The 13,582-nt window shown below is 45.8% G+C and overlaps 1 protein-coding gene across 4 annotated transcripts in view; it reads left to right on the top strand.

The window, feature by feature from the left end:
- LOC121571713 (ephrin type-A receptor 3-like) overlaps positions 1 to 13,582 on the top strand; it is a 687,439-nt gene that overhangs the window by 62,732 nt on the left and 611,125 nt on the right. For all 4 annotated transcript variants that reach the window (XM_041883352.2, XM_041883351.2, XM_041883354.2 and 1 more), the window contains exons 4-6: positions 3,262 to 3,417; positions 6,490 to 6,825; positions 10,690 to 10,814. In XM_041883352.2, the coding sequence (XP_041739286.2) occupies positions 3,262 to 3,417; positions 6,490 to 6,825; positions 10,690 to 10,814 (617 nt within the window). The remainder of the gene's footprint in view (positions 1 to 3,261; positions 3,418 to 6,489; positions 6,826 to 10,689; positions 10,815 to 13,582) is intronic.

Raw genomic sequence — 13,582 nt, 5'->3', positions numbered from 1 at the left:
AGATACGGGAATTTCTGTTTGTTGTTTGAACAAAATGGTACACTGCAATAGCATCTTCTCGAAGATTGTGCCATGCTTCGGTGTTGGATGGGATACTGTTGCGATACAGACACCGGGAGAAAAGAAACAGCTAAATTAACATTCAGCTTTGACCAGGAATCAATATTTATCTAGCTATCATGCACAACAGTATTTGAATAGGTGAGTTACTATACATTCATGAATAAACTAACTGCCTAACAAAGGGTTAGATAGCTAGCTAAGTAAACTTGTTACATTACAGCCAGGCAGCAATGTAACGCTACCTTTAACGTTATCGGTATCTGGTACTAAGTTGTTGTTAGCTAACGTTAGCCCACTTTTAAGTAACTAAGGCAGTGAACAATTATGAATTAACAATAACGTTAGCAAGTTACAAACCATTGCATATACGTAAACATTATTACTCTTAACTTTACTAATTTAACTTAAACGTACCTCAGAAGAGAAGTCTCAGGTTACGGGCGAACGGAAGTGAAGTTAACCTGCTACGCGGAAAGGCGGAAGTTAGATGACGTCATCGTGAAAAGGGCCTATTGTGTGACCTGGGCCTCTAGCGATTATGCTAATTCTGTCATTGATGCTCCACAGTCTTCTATACAGCTGGACAATGGAGCTTTACACATCACCTGTCATATCATATGGCTGACACTAGCACACACGGAAAAGAATGTGGACAATGGTGTGTGTGTGTGTGTGTCTAGCCTTCGCCATGGGACTAGGTATTCTATCATGGCCAGGTCCTGAGAGCAGCAGACAGGGATAGTGTTACCGTAATTAGTGCTAACAGGCCTGCTGAATGGATGCACTTGTCCACAATAACCCCTCAGTCACTGACAGCTCTGTCTGGTGTGCTCTCTCTCTCTCTCTCTCTCTCTCTCTTCTGTCCTACCGTCTCTCTCTCTCTCTACTTCCCTCTCCTCTCTCTATAATAATATAATATGCCATTTAGCAGACGCTTTTATCCAAAGCGACTTACAGTCACGCGTGCATACATTTTTATTTTATTTTTATTTTTTTGTGTATGGGTGGTCCCGGGGATCGAACCCACTACCTTGGCGTTACAAGCGCCGTGCTCTACCAGCTGAGCTACAGAGGACCACTCTCTCTCTCCCACTTTCTTCTCAGTCTTTGTCTCTCATATCTTCTCTCTGATGGATAAAAGTGCAGTTAAAAGGAGCAGAGTGGATATGAGATGCGTATCCCACATATCTGAGGTGAAGAGGTATTTGGTGGGAGGCCTGGGAATCATGGATAGACACACATAGCCTACAAACACGAACGGATAAACGCATGTCCCACACACACAGCACATGTTTAATCAATAACACAGGCTGGTTCACACACACTCTGTTTTCTGAAGAGGTTTCCTCAATAGAGCTCACACGCATTCTCACACACACACACACACACACACACACACACACACACACACACACACACACACACACACACGCACACGCACACGCACACACACACACACACACACTTGAACGCAGGCACACACACACTCTCTCTCCCTCCCCCTCTCTTCTCCATCATGTAACACTTGGATCAGTTGTCCGGGGATCCTGTGGATCCTGGGGATGTGAGGTTCTGAGGGTCTCTGATGTAGGAGAGAGGAAGTGTGGGCCTGTGGCCAGCTCTGGTTTGTGTCTGGAACATAACACATGCTCAGCACCAGGCTAGATGAGGAGTTACTCTACCCAGAGATAGATCTGATATTATCATCATCATCTGATACTACAGTGTCTGTCATACTTAGTTAGTCTTCGCAATGCTTTGGGAGAAACTTTGCAGAGATCACGGCCCGGATCCACAAAGCATCTCAGAGTAGGAGTGCTGATCTAGGATCAGTTTAGCCTTTTAGATCATAATGAATAAGATTATATGGACAGGTCCTAGATAAGCACTCCTACTATGAGATGCTTTGTGGATACGGGCCCAGAATTGATAGGACTGAGGCCTATCAAGAATAAAATAAAATGGAGTGCTTTTAGCAGATTTTGTGGATTTAATTCAGGGGTTCATTCTTTGTTGTGCTGTTTGTGTGTGTGTGTGCATGTACTGACTGGGTGGTTATCCCATTTGGGAACAATGTCAGCTGATTGGCCGAAAAAAGTGTTGACATTGATTTCCTATAATATCCACCAATCAGAGCAGGCAATATTAGTCAGGCTGTTACTGGCTGTTGCTGCAGGGGCCCCCATGGACCTCACAGTAATCTAAACCACATCACTCAGACACGCACACGCACACAGATCGCTGCTGATACCTCAGACAGTGGGGAGACAGTAGTGAATAGGACTCTGTCATGACTAAACCTTGAGTAGCTGTAAGAGATAAACGTAGCTGCACGTTCCACTGATGTTGTCCACAAGTAGTATGAGTCAGCCTTTATACTGCTGACTGGGGAGATTTCTACTCCTCTGTGTTTGTTACTGTTATGTCCAGAAGCAGCTACTGTATATCTGAACTAAGTGCTGCCTGCCTGCTGATTCTCTAAAAGAATAACAATACAGAAGTATAACACACACACACACACACACCCCTAACCCGTACAGAGTCTGGGCTGTAAAGTGGAGTTAAACGTCTCTGAGAGAATCTCCTTGCTGACTTAAAAGCTTTGCTGCTCAGCATGGATCAGATGACAATTATTAGACCTGAAATAAGAGAGGAGAGGAGAGGAGAGGAGAGGAGAGGAGAGGAGAGGAGAGGAGAGGAGAGGAGAGGAGAGGAGAGGAGAGGAGGAGGAGGAGGAGGAGGAGGAGGAGGAGGAGGAGGAGAGCGGAGCGGGATATGTGTGACTCTCCTGTAATCATCTCTGTTGGTGATTTGGTAATTCTCCCCGTTCATTAGGAGTAGAACAGGATCATGGTGAATAGGATAGTTACTGAGCCCCCTACATTTTAACAGCCTCATTTACATAATTCATACTAGGTCCTGCATGGGTCTGAGAGAGAGGGAGATAGGCACTGGTGAAACATACAGTGTTTTCATTTAGTATTCTACTCTCCCATTACCCCCTGGTATAGATTTACAGTGTGTGTGTGGCTGTGGCTGTGGGTTCATACTCATGGTCATCAGAGAAGATTAAAGTCACTGATCTAGCTTGTACAGTAATTATGACATTTGTTATTGTTATTGTCAATTATTCTATGTAGCCTGTATACTCACCACATCTCTCTCTTTCTCCCCCTCCTTCTCCTTCTCTCTGTTCAGCGTGCAGAGCAGGGTTCTATAAGTCTCTACTGGGTAACGTCCAGTGTTCTAAGTGTCCACCTCACAGCTTCGCCTATCATGAGGGAGCGCTACACTGTGGCTGCGAGAAAAACTACTTCCGCTCTGATGGAGACCCGCCATCAATGGCCTGCACACGTAAGTTTCTGTGTTTGTGTTTGTTTGTGTATGTTTGTGTGTGTGTGTTTGTTTGTTTGTGTGTGTGTGTGTGTTTGTTTGTGTGAGTGAGTGAGAGAGAGCCAAAAAGAGCTTACTCTCTGTTTGTATATTCTCTAAACCATTTCAGCCACTGTGTCTCTGAGGACAACATCTCTCCGCTTCTGCCTCTGTCTCTCTCTCTCTCTCTCTCTCTCTCTCTCTCTCTCTCTCTCTCTCTCTCTCTCTCTCTCTCTCTCTCTCTCTCTCTCTCTCTCTCTCTCTCTCTCTCTCTCTCTCTCTCTCTCTCTCTCTCTCTCTCTCTCTCTCTCTCTCTCTCTCTCTCTCTCTCTCCTCATCATCATCATTCCTCTCTCTCTGAGCTGTATCCGAATGGTTCACAGAAGCAGATGGCTGATGCCAAGCATCCTAAACTACATTACCCATAGATCACTGCCCTGGCATCCCTGATGACTGCTGTCCTATTAAACCAGCTGCAGCAGACATGTCTGTAGTCCCTGGGGGGAGTTAAGAACAACCAACCACAGCATACCCATATTTCCAGTTTCCTCATACTGATCTGGTAGAGTCCTGTTTTACAGTCCTAAAACCTTTATAGACTAAGGTAATGAGCAGGAGTCTGGAAAGGAAGGTCAAGTTTGGACAGGAACATAGATTTACACCAGTATGACTATATGAGCTGATCTCCACCCACTGTTCCGCTGTTCACATCATATCTGGTAATCTATACATCTATACATGACACACCCTATGTGGCAGCCTGAGGTTGGAGACTGATGTGAAACCCAGAGCTCTGGTCTCATTAGTATTATGTTCAGGCAGCTAGATGTGCGTTTTGAATGTACAGTAGAGTGGAGTCAAGGAGATAGAACAGTAGAGTACTGTAGAGTTGACTGTATCCGCTATCTGAACCCCAACACCACAGACAAACAAACAAACCAACAAGGCATTATATTGTCAAAGTCAATCCTCGTCACCCCATCTCCTCCATCATTCCAATCCTTTACAGTGGATCTCAGTGGTTCTGGTTAGTTCCCTGTGTAATTACTTCCATAGGTCTGATATTAAAGTCTGGAAATATTCAGAGAATCTGTTCACAGTAAAACATGCCATTTCTATCTATCAGAGAGAGTTTGAGGTTTGGCCTTATTCTGTGTCCTTACTTTCTCCCTTCTCCCTCCCTGTGACTGGTAACTGAACAGAATATTCTGCGCAAAGGGACAGACTGCTGTCACTCCATCACACACACAGTTTGATTTATATTTTACAGGGTTCCCCAACTGGTGGCCCGCGGGCTGAATTTGGCCCAAATCAGCTCCAAGTTATTTTAATTTAGGAAATCTTTTCCAAAGTATTCCCACGCCTAATAGACAGATATACAGTGCATTCGGAAAGTATTCAGACCTCTTGACTTTTTCCACATTTTGTTACGTTACAGCCTTATTATAAAATTTATTACATTGTTTTTTTCCCTCATCAATCTATACACAAAGCAAAAACAGGTTTTTATTATTATTTTCAGGTCTCTCCAGAGATATTCGGTTCTGGCTGGGCCACTCAAGGACATTCGGAAACTTGTCCCGAAGCCACTCCTGCGTTGTCTTGGCTGTGTGCTTAGGGTCGTTGTCCTGTTGGAAGTTGAACCTTCGCCCCAGTCTGAGGTCTTGAGCGCTCTGTAGCAGGTTTTCATCAAGGATCTCTGTACTTTGTTCCGTTCATCTTTCCCTCAATCCTGACTAGTCTCCCTGCCGCTGAAAAACATCCCCACAGCATGATGCTGCCACCACCATGCTTCACCGTAGGGATGGTACCAGGTTTCCTCCAGATGTGACGCTTGTCATTCAGGCTAAAGAGTTAAATCTTGGTTTCATCCGACCAGAGAATCTTGTTTCTCATGGTCTGAGAGTCCTTTAGGTGCCTTTTGGCAAACTGCAAGTGGGCTGTCATGTGCCTTTTACTGAGGAGTGGCTTCCGTTTGGCCACTCTACCATAAAGGCCTGATTGGTGGAGTGCTGCAGAGATGGTTGTCCTTCTGGAAGGTTCTCCCATCTCCACAGAGGAACTCTGGAGCTCTGTCAGAGTGACCATCGGGTTCTTGGTCAGCTCCCTGACCAAGGCCCTTCTCCCCCGATTGCTCAGTTTGGCCGGGTGGCCAGCTCTAGGAAGAGTCTTGATGGTTCCAAACTTCTTCCATTTAAGAATGATGAAGGCCACTGTGTTCTTGGGGACCTTCAATGCTGCAGACATTTTTTGGTACCCTTCCCCAGATCTGTGCCTGTGCCTCGACACAATCCTGTCTCGGAGCTCTAAGGACAATTCTTTCGACCGCATGGCTTGGTTTCTGCTCTGATGTGCACTGTCAACTGTGGGACTTTATATAGACAGGTGTGTGCCTTTCCAAATCATGTCTAATCAATAGAATTTACCACAGTTGGACTCCAATCAAGTTGTAGAAACATCTCAAGGATGATCAATGGAAACAGGATGCACATGAGCTCAATTCTGAGTCTCATATCAAAGGGTCTGAATACTTATGTAAATAAGGTATTTATTTTATTTTATTTTTATACATTTCTAAAAACCTGTTTTCGCTTTGTCATTATTGGGTATTGTGTGTAGATTGATAAGGATTTGTAAAAATGTAATCCATTTTAGTCAATGGGTCTGAATACTTTCCAAATGCACTGTATGTGATCGTATACAATTGTAAGCAAGGTTTGTAAATTATGTTTTAGTCAAATATTATATCTGTTTTGGCTTCTTGCGGTCACTTTGCACTGTACACATGATTTGTAGTTAAGTTCCGGCCCCCTGATCATCCGCTCAAGACAAAATTGGCCTGCGGCTGAATCTAGTTGATGATCCCTGGTATATTATATATTTTCAATGCTCCTTTCTTTCTTTCTTTCTTTCTTTCTTTCTTTCTTTCTTTCTTTCTTTCTTTCTTTCTTTCTTTCTTTCTTTCTTTCTTTCTTTCTTTCTTTCTTTCTTTCTTTCTTTCTTTCTTTCTCTCGTGCTCTCTCTCTCTCTCTCGTGCTCTCACTCTCTCTTCAGGTCCTCCCTCCGCTCCTCGTAACGTGATCTCAGTCATCAATGAGACCTCAGTGATTCTGGACTGGTCCTGGCCGGAGGACACGGGAGGTCGTAAGGACGTCACCTTCACCGTGCTGTGTAAGCGCTGCAGAGAGGGCCAGAGGGTGTGTGAGGCGTGTCGCAGCAACGTACGGTTCCTCCCTCGTGCTGCAGGCCTGCAGAACACTACCGTAACTGTGGGAGACCTGCTGGCTCACACTAACTACACCTTTGAGATAGAAGCTCAAAATGGAGTGTCCCAGTTAGCCCCAACCATGAGGCAATATGCTGCTGTGACCATCACTACCAACCAAGCAGGTGAGACCCAGAGATGAAGACACACACAGACACACATAAACGTACATTCATGCATTCCAACCATCAGCTCTGGACATTTACAAGGAGATCCCATTCAGTGTTCTTCAGTGTTTTATCACCAGTATCAAATGTCTCCCTCCTCACAAATACACTCTGTATAAATCTTTGTGTTGCTTTTCAGTTTTTACAGACAGTCGTTATAATGGAATGGGTTCACATCAACCCTTCATATAAACACTCTTTCACGCATTCACGCACACAGGAACACAGGAACACACACACACACACACACACACACACACACACAGGCAGTCGTAACACAGGGATGGGCTGCTCACATCGATCTCTCATATAAACATTCTCCACCATCCCAACCCAGAGACAACGGGGAAGGAGGACTTAGCCCAGTGAAAGTCCCTCCCAGAGACAAATCCATTTCTCTGCAGCGGAATGTAACAAACCTCAACATTCCAGTACCAAACTAGGAATGCATGCATGATGACTAGAGTTCACTACACCCTCCCTCTCCTTCTCTCTCTTTATACATCCCTGTCTGTGGTTCCTTCTCTCTCTTTTTACATCCCTGTCTGTGGTTCCTTCTCTCTCTTTATACATCCCTGTCTGTGGTTCCTTCTCTCTCTTTATACATCCCTGTCTGTGGTTCCTTCTCTCTCTTTATACATCCCTGTCTGTGGTTCCTTCTCTCTCTTTATACATCCCTGTCTGTGGTTCTTTCTCTCTCTTTATACATCCCTGTCTGTGGTTCCTTCTCTCTCTTTATACATCCCTGTCTGTGGTTCTTTCTCTCTCTTTATACATCCCTGTCTGTGGTTCTTTCTCTCTCTTTATACATCCCTGTCTGTGGTTCCTTCTCTCTCTTTATACATCCCTGTCTGTGGTTCCTTCTCTCTCTATATACATCCCTGTCTGTGGTTCGTTCTCTCTCTTTATACATCCCTGTCTGTGGTTCTTTCTCTCTCTTTATACATCCCTGTCTGTGGTTCTTTCTCTCTCTTTATACATCCCTGTCTGTGGTTCGTTCTCTCTCTTTATACATCCCTGTCTGTGGTTCTTTCTCTCTCTTTATACATCCCTGTCTGTGGTTCTTTCTCTCTCTTTATACATCCCTGTCTGTGGTTCTTTCTCTCTCTTTTCTTTCTCTTTCCCTGTGTCTCTGTTTCTCTCTCTCTGTCTCTCATTCCCCAATCATCCATACACATCTCTCTCCCTCCGTTTTCAGTCATACCTGTGTGTTGTAGTTAAGGTGCTGACTCCTCCCATTACAGTCCTATGTTTTTGAGTTAGGCTTTCCTTTCTGCTATAAGACTCTCTCGCCGTGCGTCCACTGGGGCATTGGGTCCTGTCTCCTCTCTCTTATTGTAGTGCTACAGTAGGTGAAGGCTTCTGTCTGTCTGTGTAACAGAGTGGTGATAGATGGGACTGTTTCAGTTAGTTCAGGAGCCAGGAGACCAGACTTCACTGTCAACTACACTACAATCTCTGGTTAGTGGAGGATAATGCTAGCTACAGTAATGTGTACTCAATGCACTGTTACTTGCCTGTAGAGAGAGAGACAGGGGGGGTTATACATGTTTTGACACTATAGATCCTGTGATGTAGGATGGGGTGTACATACCTACACACACACACACACACACACACACACACACACACACACACTACGGTGTACAATGAGGTGTATGCTGAGTGTCCTATGTGTTATACCAGCTGTGCTCTATAAAGGCTGACAAGGGCCAGACACAGCACTTTGAAATGACAGCAGAGGGATGAGCAGTAAATACAGATTTAATGTGTGTGTGTGCGCATACAGATTTAGTGCTCTTCACTCGTCTCCTGACTTGTGTGTACCACTCCAAGGGAGTGGGAGGGTAGAGGCTACAAAAGCTACAGATCCACTGATTATGTATTTGTCTATTTTATTTTTTTACCTTTATTTTGACAGGGAAGTCATACTGAGACTAGGGTCTCTTTTACAGATGAGCTCTGTATAAATACATCAAACACATACAATATACAATATACAAATCTAGTAAACACATTAAGAATATCAGACAGATTTATCAACATAGAGGTCTCCGATCATTACTCTGAACTGACCAAGGGGGACCAGAACATCTAAGTTCAGAGAGCTCAGTAAGTCATCCTTATTTTGCAGCTGCATTACTCATCACACTGAGTTGACAAGGATTAGGGTTGTCAATGTACAGCTCCCTACACACACATGTGGCTATGTCCGTGGAGAGAGAGGACACGCAAGCTGCCCTCTGTCAGAGAAAAACAAACACACACACTACACACTCCTGTTTAAACCTGCCAAAGCTGTTAAAAGCTGGATTAACTGGCCGTCTCAGAAGGGAGGGAATCGTCCGGATATTCTGACAGGGTGTCTTCAGACCAGTCTCAGCCCCTCTCCTACACACACAAGTCACATCCTCTCCTCTGTGTAGTGGCCTATTGGGGCTTGAGAGTGGCCTATTGGGGCTTGAGAGTGGCCTATTGGGGCTTGAGAGTGGCCTATTGGGGCTTGAGAGTGGCCTATTGGGGCTTGAGAGTGGCCTATTGGGGCTTGAGAGTGGCCTATTGGGGCTTGAGAGAGGCCTATTGGGGCTTGAGAGAGAGAGAGAGAGAGAGAGAAGGGAGAGAGAGAGAGAGAGAGAGAGAGAGAGAGAGAGAGAGAGAGAGCGAGAGAGAGAGAGAGAGAGAGAGAGAGAGAGAGAGAGAGAGAGAGAGAGAGAGACGATACATCATTACACTCATTACACTATTGGGGCTTGAGAGTGGCCTATTGGGGCTTGAGAGAGGCCTATTGGGAGAGAGAGAGAGAGAGAGAGAGAGAGAGAGAGAGAGAGAGAGAGAGAGAGAGAGAGAGAGAGAGAGAGAGAGAGAGAGAGAGAGAGAGAGAGAGAGAGAGAGAGCGAGAGAGAGAGAGAGAGAGAGAGAGAGAGAGAGAGAGAGAGAGAGAGAGAGAGAGAGAGAGAGAGAGAGAGAGAGAGAGAGAGACGATAAATCATTACACTCATAAACTGCACAACCAATAAAACAACAGCTATACACTATCACAAACCAAGGGAAAGAGAGGGAGAGCGAGGGAGGTAGGAGACTGAAATTAGACTCGTTCCATATGGATTCATTAACAGAGAGAAAATAACTTCCAGTGGAAAAAAACAGCCAGCCCTTCTGAAGCTATATGATCAGAATCAAGAGAGGCTCTAACATTTTAAAGACAAACATGTTGTTTCCTGTGGTCTAATAAAATTAAAGCTCAGTCTTCACATGGCAGCCTGGCCTCTCAGCTCCAGCTAGCAATTATACAACTGTAAAAGTGGAAAAAAGAGGGAGAGAGGAATGGAGGGAGAGAAGGAGGGAGTTAAATTACAGTGCCAGATTGAGACCATGTGAGGTCCCAAGGCAATGCGACATGAGAGAGAGGGATGGAGGGAGGATAATACACTGGGGGCATGGATGGAGGGATGAGGTTTATATATCCTGGGGTATTCTCTAGTGTTACCCTATACATTTGGGATGATATCATGGTCCCTGCTGGTTCTGGGGTTGATCTCTGAGACTCTGGCCTGTAGTATAGATGCAGTCTGTGTGGATGTATGTTATGACTCCCTCTGTTCTCCCCCTTTCAGTATGGACCTCCTCTGGTTATCCTCTGTCGGATTAATTAACTCAATTAGACCAACAGGAACCAACAGAAATCCCTTCAATAGGAACTATTAACAGGATAAAAACTGCTGACTGAACATGCTGCATGAACTTCCTGTGAACTGCTATAGGTTGTGCAATATGGTCAATCATCTCTCGACCTCTCTGTTCCCCCCATCTCCCTCTTTCCAGCCCCTTCTCCAGTGACTGTAATCAGGAAGGATCGTACGTCTCGTAACAGCATCTCTCTGTCCTGGCTGGAGCCAGAGAGACCCAACGGCATCATACTGGACTACGAGGTGAAATACTACCAGAAGGTCAGTTCACAAACACCATACATGCTTTAGTACTGTTCTCTGCTGGCCCCTTGCGGACCTATTCTTGGGGGACTGATTCCATGAACTGAAGGAAGAGAAGAAACACCATTTGGGCTTTATTCTACCTCTCTCTCCCCTATTCCAGCCCCTCCTGGTTTTCCTCTGTTCTAATGTCTCCCTGGGGTAGTCTTCTGGCTCCTCTCTGGGTGCTGGGTGCTGGGCCCTCGATTGGGGAAGAGGGAAGAGGATCAGGGTTTGGCACCTCACTGGGCCCTGACATAGTGGGCCTCTCCCTCTTACACTGGCAGTGGATCAGAGAGAGAAAGGGAGAGGGGGGGAGAAGCAGAGAGAAAGGGAGAGAGTGGAGACAGGGTAAGGGAGAGAGGGAAAAGGGTGATCAGGGGATCTTAGGGAGAGAGCCTTATTGCCATCTCCTTTGGCAACTGGCCAAAATTCTCACACAGAAAAAACATTCCACAGTCTAGTGGGTAAACGGTTGGGCAGGGTGACCACACACACAGATGGGCAAACACACACACCCTCACTCTGTCTGTGTATCTGACACACACACTCTCTCCCACTGACACACCAACCAGCCTTCTCACTTCCACCTTCTGTCCTCTCCTGGCCAGTCTTAATGGAGTGTAGTTTTATTGCTGACAGTAAATGTGTCTGCAGGGTCTCTGTGAGGAAATTAGTGTGGAACGAATGGCTGATTTTCAATGGAGCCAGATACAGCTATGGGACAGAGCTATGGGAGACATTTGATAGTGAAATTAGCCATGGTGACATGTTTTTAATCATTCCTAGAGAAATGGGCATTTCTAAGATCCTCAGAGCTAGCTTTGTGGCTGCTCTGTTATATTCGTTTTTGTGTGAGCATAGGATATAGCTCACCTATCCCTGGCTGAACGAGAGTGCTCCCTCCCTCTCTCTCTCTCTCTCTCTCTCTCTCTCTCTCTCTCTCTCTCTCTCTCTCTCTCTCTCTCTCTCTCTCTCTCTCTCTCTCTCTCTCTCTCTCTCTCTCTCTCTCTCTCTCTCTCTCTCTCTCTCTCTCTCTCTCTTACACTCCCTCCACCCTCTCTCTCTCTCTCTCTCTCTCTCTCTCTCTCTCTCTCTCTCTCTCTCGCTCTCTCTCTTTCTCTCTCTCTGTGTGATCAGTCAGGCTTAGATCTCAGTCCACGGTGGCCCCTAATCCCCTGATTAGCAGGCAGAATGCTGCCCTCCTCCTCTCTCTCGGGAAAACACAGGTCTAGGATCAGATCACCTTACCCCACATCCTAACCTCAACCATCAGAAGGACAAACACTAAACTGATCTGAGGTCTGGGCCTATAGGGTCTGTTTCCTTCCACTCTCCTGTGTGACCGTTCTCAGCTCTCTCAGCTTGGCACAGGAATAGCTGAGCTGTCGCCCTTGATCCGCTCCACCATCACCATCCGATGGGTCGCTAGCTGCTGCAGGCATGACTGGAGCCTCCTAACCCCCAGGACAATAGGCTCCTCCAAGTGGAACGGCCAGGGCTGGGACACCCAGGGAGACACAGGGGACAACCAGGGACATGCAGGGTAGGCTGGGGCCGTACCCAGGCACGGGACCTCTAGATCAGGCCTGACCGAGGGTGACTGAGGGCCTCTATACCCAGCAGTGGGGCCCCAATCTGATCACAAGACTACCAGGGATTCACTCAGTGACTAAACTGCAACACAAACACAGGCTTGCCTAAAGAGCTCTAAAGAGGCCTGCAGGGGCCCAGCTAGAGTTTCTTCCCAGCAGCTCAGTCAATCAGCCTGTTTACAGCTGTACCGATGTTGTTGTGTAAGGTTAGTTACTGAAACTGAAACAAACAGTTGGCTAGGTACAGTAGCCATGCTGCGTAATTTAACCTAGATATAGACTTCTATTGGATTACAGGCCGGGTTAGGGAGGTAGCCTATACTGTCCTGGTGGTGTGTAGAACAGGAATAAGTGGTCAGTGTGTATGAAAGGCTAACTGACTAAGCTAAGGGGTGATGGTGGTAGTGGGAGCTTTACCAATCAACCATGTCTGGGAAATTGGGAATTCCCATCCCTACACTCTCCCTCTTCCTCTCTCCTTTTCTCCGTTCCCTCTCTCCCCCTCTCCCTCTCTCTCTGCTCCAGACATACTGTTGGTATTCCTAGCTAAAGGCTATATGACTCTAAGTCATAGATAAGGCTTTTTAGTGCACTTTATGAAAATAGAGTTTGTGGGAATACACTTTAGCATTTATTTTTCTGTTTTTATCTCATTAATCTGGAAAAGAGAGAGAAACTTTCAGATCCACTTTAATTTCACTGTTTATTTATGCTGGGGTTGAGATGGAAAGGAATGCTTCTGAAATGCATTCTGTATTTACATGAGTTATATTCCTTCTGCTCACACACATTCAGTATTTACAGGGCTTCTCTTGGGCTCAGCACTATAAGACTGTAACTCCAGACTGCACTATTTAGACAGTCAGAGCGGAACATGATGGACATATTAAATTCCACCAACAGCATACAAAGAGAGTGGGTACAATCGCACGGCTTGCAAAATGCATCTTAGAGCTCAGGGAGCCTGGGCACACCTGCGTGTGATTTTCAGGGGATCACATGATGTGGAGGGCAGTGAACAGTGACGAGCTGGGAAAGATTTATGAATGATAAAAACGGGTATTATACAAGGCACAAGGAAAAGGTATCACACGGGCAATCCTGAGGAGGGGGTGTCGAGGGTATTGGGTTCTCTTCTCAGACAGAAAGACT

This window comes from Coregonus clupeaformis, chromosome 29, assembly GCF_020615455.1.
Source record: "Coregonus clupeaformis isolate EN_2021a chromosome 29, ASM2061545v1, whole genome shotgun sequence".
In the NCBI taxonomy this organism is placed as follows: Eukaryota; Metazoa; Chordata; class Actinopteri; order Salmoniformes; family Salmonidae; genus Coregonus; species Coregonus clupeaformis.
This window is presented reverse-complemented; position numbering and strand designations above follow the sequence as displayed.